The 8,338-nt window shown below is 45.2% G+C and overlaps 1 protein-coding gene across 1 annotated transcript in view; it reads left to right on the forward strand.

The window, feature by feature from the left end:
* Nucleotides 1–2,999: 2,999 nt before the first annotated feature.
* The window catches only part of LOC112078373 (calpain-3-like), a gene marked incomplete at its 3' end in the record, with an annotated part of 28,287 nt that continues 22,948 nt past the window's right edge, over nt 3,000–8,338 (forward strand). Inside the window, exon 1 of the mRNA XM_070442033.1 lies at nt 3,000–3,032. Within this exon, the coding sequence (XP_070298134.1) occupies nt 3,000–3,032 (33 nt within the window). The remainder of the gene's footprint in view (nt 3,033–8,338) is intronic.

Below are 8,338 nucleotides of genomic sequence, written 5' to 3' on the forward strand. Positions count from 1 at the left end.
ATCACTCTACGTTATACAGTACTGTCAGCCCACTCATCACTCTACATATTACAGTACTGTCAGCCCACTCTTACTATACAGTACTGTAGCCCACTCTTACTATACAGTTACTGTTCAGCCCACTCATCAACTCTCTATACAGTTACTGTGCAAGCCCACTCTACTATTACAGTACTGTCAGCCCACTCTACTATACCAGTACTGTTCAGTCACTCACACTTCTACTATACAGTTACTGTCAGCCCACGTCTACTATACCAGTACTGTCAGGCCACTCTTACGTATACGATACGTGTTCATTCCCACTCTACTATACAGTTACTGTCAGCCCACTCTACTATACAGTACTGTCAGCCCACTCATCACTCTACTATACAGTACTGTCAAGGCCATACTATTACAGTACTGTCAGCCCACTCTACTTATTACAGTATGTCAGTCCACTCTTACATCAGTACTGTTCAGCCCACTCTACTAATACCAGTACTGTCAGCCACTCATCAAACTCTACTATACAGTACTGTCAGCCCAGCTCAGATCACTCCTACATATACAGTGACTGCAGCACCATGCTACTATTACAGTACTGTCAGCCCACTCTACTATACAGCTACTGTCAGCCCCCTCTACTATACAGTACTGTCAGCCCACTCTACTATACAGGTACTCAGCCCACTCTACTCATACAGTACTGTCAGCCCACTCTAACTATACAGTAACTGGTCAGGCCACTCTACATATACAGTACTGCAGGCCCACTCTACTATACAGTACTGTCAGCCCACTCATCCACTTCTACTATACAGTACTGTCAGCCCAACTCATCACTCTACTATACAGTACTGTCAGATCCACTCTACTATACAGTACGTCAGCCACCTTATATACAGTACTGTCAGCCCACTCTACTATACAGTACTTGTCAGCCCACTCATCACTCTACTATACAGTACGTCAGTCCACTCATCACGCTACTATACAGTACTGTCAGTTCCACTTCATCACTCTACTATACAGTACTGGTTCAGTCCACTCATCACTCTTTACGTATACAGTACTGTCAGCCCAACTCATCACTCTACTATACCATTATGTCAGTCCACTCTACTATACAGTTGACTGTCAGCCCACTCATCACTCTACTATACCAGTACTGTCAGCCACTCCATCACTCTACTAGTACAGTACTGTCAGCCCACTCTACGTATACCAAGTACTGTCAGCCCACGTCTACTATACAGTACTGTCAAGCCCACCTCTGTACTATACACTACTTTCAGCCCACTCATCATCTTACTATACAGTACTGTCAGCCCCTCTACTATACAGTACTTGTCAGCCCACTCGTACTATACCAGTACTGTCAGCCCACTCACTATACAGTACTGTCAGCCCACTTCTACTATTACAGTACTGTCAGCCCACTCTTACCTATTACAGTTACTGGTCAGCCCACTCTACTATACAGTACTGTCAGCACACCCTACTACAATGTAGCCCCTCTACTATACAGTACTGTCAGCACCACGATTCTACTATACAGTACTGTCAGCCCACTCTTACTATACCAGTAATCTGTTTCAGCCCACTCTCACTACTATACAGTACTGTCAGCCCACTCTACATACAGTACTGTCAGCTCAACTCTGCTATTACTGTACTGTCAGCCACTCTACTCTACGTATACAGTACTGTCAGCCCCACTCTACTATACAGTACTGTCAGCCCACTCTACTATAACAGTACTGTCAGCCCACTCTACTATACATTACTGTCAGCCACCTACTCTACTATTACAGTACTGTCAGCCCACTCTACTATACAGTACTGTCAGCCCACTCTACTATACAGTACTGTCAGCCCACTCTACTACTATACAGTACTGTCAGCCCACTCTACTATACAGTACTGTCAGCCCACTCTACTATACAGTACTGTCAGCCCACTCTACCTATACAGTACTGTCAGCCCACTCTACTATACAGTTACTGTCAGCCCACTTACTTTACAGTACTGTCAGCCCACTCTACTAGTACATACTGTCAGCCCACTCTACTATACAGTACTGTCAGCCCACTCTACTATACCAGTACTGTCAGGCCCACTTCGTTACTATAAACAGTATGTCAGGCCCACTCTACGTATACAGTGACTGTCAGTCCACTCATCATCTACTATACAGTTTACTGTAGCCCCACTCTACTATACAGTACTCGTCAGTCCACGGGTCATCACTCTACTATACCAGTAACTGTCCAGGCCCACTCACTATACAGTTTACTGTCTCATGCTCTCATGCAGTCGATCGGTGGAGTATTAGAGTTACAGTACTGATCAGTGTCGCCACCGTGCTGGTATCTATAACGTTGAGGATAGCTGTCGAAGTGCGCCAGCTCATCACTCTACGCTGATTGGTACAGTACTGTCAGGATCATGCTCATTTCGGCTCTACTGTAGACAGTACTGTCAGCCCAATCTCTACTGTGGGTTATGTGTTATTCCTTATTTGTACGAGCGGAGCCGTGTCAGTCCTAACTCAGTCACTCTTTACTCTGTACCGAAGTAGTGTTGTGCAGCTGGCCCGAGTCGTCATCAGCTCTGAGGATTTGTATACGGGTGGAGGTTTAGTGAGCGTAGGTTCGAGCTCCGACCTTCTACGAATACAGTACTATTTCAGCGGCGACTCATCAGCTGGTCTAATTGCGGTTGGGGTGGGGTAATATTACAGTACTGTTCGAAGTGTCCCACTCTGTTCTGGTGATGCGGGGTGACTGTCAGGCTGGTCTTGCGTGTGAGCTTTATGACCGGGTGTCAGTACGTGTGATCAGCCGCACTCATCTTCTGTAGATCGTATATGCCATTCTGTACGAGAATCCCATTATGTGCACTCTATAGTACAGGTTACTGCAGGCCCACTCTACGTTAAGTTGGAGTTGCTGTCAAGCCTTCTTCTATCTATAGCAGTGACTGTCAGCCACTCTGACATATGACGGAGTAACATGTCAGCCACTGGCTTCGTGAGCTCACTACGAGTACTGTGCAGTCCAGCGGTGCACTATTGACAATGTGACTTGGTCAGCCGATCATGGACTACATTGCAGGTACTGTCAGGCCACTCTACCTTTGCGAATGTATCTGGTCGAGGACGTGCGCGGACGTCTACTATAGCTAGTTAACTCGTCCAGCCCACTGTGGTCTGACTTATTACTGTATTGAGGTTTCAGCTCGCACGGCTACGATCTGTGTTATTACAGTAACTCTGGTAGACTGCGAGGTCTCCACGATGTGAACGTTGTATATCTTCAGGTACCTGTCAGGCGCGCGACTACTATCTATTACTTAAGTACTGGTCAGCTTTTGCCAGCTCTGTCTACTGTATCTTAGCGGGAGTTTGCCAGCCCTCTCTCGTAGGTTCTACAATATGTATACTGTATATAATAAGTACATCGCCTCACTTCATATACTGTATACTGAGTACGTGCTTCAGGTCCCATACTGCTATCACAGGTGCTTTAGCAATAATACGAGTAACGTGTGGTTAGCGGCACACGTTCTACTGTATTGTTGTCGTGTGATTAGTACTGTCAAAGACCACCTACTTTTCTAACTTGTCTATTACTGAGGTAATCTGTTCAGTCCCACTCAATCGACCTTTCTTACGGTATACTGAAGTTACTGTAGGACCACTCTACCATATGACTTACGTACTTGGCATGCTGGCCCACTTAATCCACTTTTAACTAGTTGATCTCATATGTCAGGACTTTTACGGGTATTGTAGTACTCATGTCATCTTGTCAAGGCCCGAGATTCTAGTCTTATACCTTAAGTCTACTTGTACACGCCACACGTGCTTACTGTATTGTGTTGTGTGTGATGCGAGGACTTTGATATCAGCACCCACTCTTTTGGCTAATTAGCGGGAGGGTACTGTTCAGCTAACCACTATACAGCTTTTATGTATATACAGGCTGTAGCGTGTTCAGTCCCACTCAATCAACCTCCTTACTAATACTATGTGTAACTGTCAGACGCCTACTACTAGCTATATACGATTACGTGTACATGGGCCCACATCTACTTATTACAAGTACTTTCTCAGCCCATCTCATCACTGCTACTTAGTTAACAGTAGCTTGTCAATGTCGCCGGCGTGCTGAGCGCGTTATAACGATAACTGTCAGACCCACTTGATGACTATCGTTGAGATTTTACTTAGATCTGTGCGAGGTTTCGTTAGTGTATAGATAAAAGTCCACTATTTGTCTTACTTGTTCACAGAGTAGTAATATCTTGTCTATTGTCTTTCTAGTGCATCTGAAATCTTTACCTTTTTACATATGTACGTAGCCCATGCGTAGCCGGGGTTTACGTGTGTTGGGATGTTACGTAGGTCAGGCCGCACTCTATTATCAGTACTTCTGTGGTTTGCCCCTGAGGCCGCAGTTTTTCGACATGTCTGGACGCTTATACAAGTGAGCGTGTGTCAGGGCCCATCGTCGGTGAGGCTAAAATACTCAGTACCTGTTCTGCCACGACTGCGTTTCACTTCTACTTATAGCGAGTGACGTGTTGTGCAGCGCGCGATGAGTCTCTTACTAGGTGACGGTTATCAGTGTCAAGCGGCGCAGTCTCTACTATTACATTAGGCGTGTTCGGGCCTGGAATCTACGTTTACAGTTACATGGTCGAGGCCCACTCTACTATTGGTGATCAAGTCTGTCAGTGCCCGACGGTCTAACGGTGGTGGTAGTGTAGCTAGGGTACTGTCGAGCGCCACTTACTTTATCAGTAACTGTCAGCCCACGCGTGGAGCTTACTGTACGGTGAAGTGCTGTCGAGCGACGCAGCGTCATACTGATAAACAGTAACGTGGTCGAGTGATGTCCACTCTTTCACAGATCGTAACGGTATTTCGAGTGACTGTACGAGAGGAGGGCATCACGTTGGCTGGACGGTATATACCGACTGTAGTGCGCTCAGCTCATCACTCTGATCTGATACTGAGTACTGAGTCGAGGGCTCTTTACGTCCTGACTTAGATCACTCTTGAGTAACTGTAGTGGCGCCGACGTCTGTACTAGTACTGGGGAGTACTGGTGCAAGCAGCCACCGGTCTACTATGGGTACAGTAGCTGTGTGCGAGTCCGAGCGGTCGGAGTCACCGTGCGTACATATGTACGGAAGTTATCTTGTCAGGATCGGGCGAGCTCTAAGTCATTCTTACAGTTAAGCAGATAGTGACTGTGCAGCCCAGTCTTAGTAGTGACATCGAGCTGGAGTCCCCACTCCAGTCACTCTTTTTTACTGAGTCTTGAGTACTGTGTCAGGCGTTCGTCAACTCGGTATACACTTCTCGTATTTCTGGTTGGGTATAGAGAGAGGTTTTGTGTTTGTTTTTGGTTATGACTGGTGATTTGTGGGTGTTTGTATGTATGATTATGAGGTTTGGTTTGTATACTTAGTACCTGCTACAGGCACTCTACTATTACGGAGATACCTGTGAACAGCACCCACTCATCATCTCAATATCTATATCAGTACTGTTCATACCACTCTCTATACATAGACTGCAGCCAGGCTCATGCTAGTCGGAGTACTGTCAGTCCATCTCGAGTTCACTCTACTATACAGTAACTGTCAGCCCCACTCAATCACTACTACTTATACAGTACTGTCGCCCATCTTCTACTATGTACAGTTACTGTCAGCCCACTCTACTATTACAGTACTGTCAGCCCACTCTAACTTATACGAGTACTGTCATCCCAACTCTACTATTACAGTACTGTCAGGCCCACTCTACTATACAGTACTGTCAGCAACCACTCTACTATACAGTACTGTCAGGACCCACTCTACATATACAGTACTGTCAGCCCACTCCTTACTATTACAGTACTGTCAGCCCACTCTACTAATACAAGAATACTGTCAGCCCACTGCTACTATGACAGTACTGATCAGCCCACTCTACTATACAGGTAAACTGCAGCACCACTCTACTATACAGTACTGTCAGCCCACTCTACTAATGACAGTCTGTCCAGCCCCTCAATTACTATACAGTACTTGTCAGGCCCACTAACTACTATACGAGTCATGTCAGCCACTCATCCTCTACTATTACAGTACTTGTCAGCCCACTCTCTATGTACGCAGTACTGTCGCCCACGTCGGTTACGTATTTACAGTACTGTCAGCCCACTCATCACTCTAATACAGTACTGTCACCCACTCTACTATACAAGTACTGTAGCCCACTCATCACTCTACTACCAGTACTGTCAGCCCACTCTACTATACAGTACTGTCAGCCCACTCTACTATACAGTACTGTCAGCCCCACTATCTACTATACAGTACTGTCAGGCCCCATCTACGTATACCAGTACTGTAGCCACTCTACAGACATACTGTGCAGCGCCACTACATCACTCACTATACAGTACGTCAGCCCACTCACTATACAGTACTTGTCAGCCCACTCATACTATACAGTACTGTCCAGAACTGCCACTCTACTATACCAGTACTGTCAGCCCTCCTACATACTCAGTAGCTGTCAGCCCACTCATCCTCTACTTACAGTACTGTCAGGCCCACTACTACCTCACCATTTACAGTACTGTCAGACCCACTCTACAATATGTACCAGTACTGTCAGCCCACATCTACTCGATACAGTTTACTGACAGCCCACGGGTCATACTATACAGCTGACTGCCTCAGCCCACTAGCTACCTATACAGTACTGCTCACGCCCACTTCTACTATACAGTACTGTCAGCCCACTCTACTATTACAGCTACTAGTCAAAGCCCCCACTTCTACTATACAGTACTGTCCAGCCACATCTTACTAATACAAGTACTGTTCAGGCCCACAATCTACTATACAGTCTGTCAGCCACTCATCAAACTTCTACTTTCAGTCTCCTGTCAGCTCCACTCGTATCTGTTCCTTACAGTAACTAGTTCAGCCTTCTCTTCCATCTCTCTATCTTATTACAAGTAACTGCAAAGGCCCACTCTACCTATTACAGTACATGATCAGCCCAGCTCTACTATACAGTACTGTCAGCCAACTACTACTATACAGTACTGTACAGCCCACTCAAATCACTCCTACTATACAGTACTGTCAGCCCACTCATCTACTCTACTTATACAGTACTGTCAGCCACTCTACAATATTACATACTGGTCCAGTGTCCACTCATCACTCTACTATAACAGTTACTGTCAGCCCACTCTCACTCTACTATACAGTACTGTCAGCCCACTCTACTTATACAGTACTTGTCAGGGGCCCACTTCTACTATACAGTTTCTGTCTCGTCCCATATCACTCTACTATACAGTACTTGTCAGCCACTCATCACTCTACTATACAGTTACTGTCAGCACCACTTACGTATACAATACTGTCAGCCCCACTCTACTTATACAAGTAACTGTTCAGCCCACTCCATCACTTACTATACAGTACTGATCAGCCCACTCATCCACGCTATATACAGTACTGTCCAGCCACTCTACTTAACAGTTACTGTCATGTCCCATACTCTACTATACAGTACTGTTCAGCCCACTCTTACGCACTCTACTATACAGTACTGTCAGCCCACTCTACTATACAGTACTGTCAGCCCACTCTACTATACAGTACTGTCAGCCCACTCTACCCTACTAGCTATATCCCAAKTATCTYTCCTTCCTCCCAAGGTGTGAACTTGTTCTACCACTATTTGCAAAATACCCCTGGGTTCCCAGAAGTTCTGTTTGGAGGATTCCCAGATGTCTTGCTAATTCCCTCGTAATTCCAGGAATCTTACAACCAGGATTTCTCAAAATCAGGGGAAGTTTTCAAAAAAAATGTGCAACCCTATGTAGGGGTCAGGGGTCATACTCCTCTAGGTTGTGGTTGCTCTAGAGGAGGTTACATTGATGACAGGTTGGTTATAATCTACCTCAATGGCACTTTGCATTGTTCGGGTCATTGAAGGAACTTCGACATKGCAGATTTTTGCTATTGCAAGCTGATAACTGTCCACTGTTGTTTTAAACTTTTGGGATTGTAGTACGTTCAGTTTGAAATATGAAATCATATGAAGACAGATGAATCTAGGGCAATGTAATATTCAATGTGAAAATACAGGTCATTCTTATTATATCAGATACAGTTGCCATAGATAATCAGTCCTGTTGACCTTCTTTCTTAAAACATACATTTATTTTAGTCTAGTTCTACAAATAGTTTTTTATCCTAAAGGCTTCAGAATGAGTTGTCATGGTGTTTTAGTTGTGCAGCTGTTAGCCGTAATGTGATGTAATGT

Source organism: Salvelinus sp. IW2-2015, unplaced genomic scaffold (genome assembly GCF_002910315.2).
Source record: "Salvelinus sp. IW2-2015 unplaced genomic scaffold, ASM291031v2 Un_scaffold5589, whole genome shotgun sequence".
Classification (NCBI taxonomy): Eukaryota; Metazoa; Chordata; class Actinopteri; order Salmoniformes; family Salmonidae; genus Salvelinus; species Salvelinus sp. IW2-2015.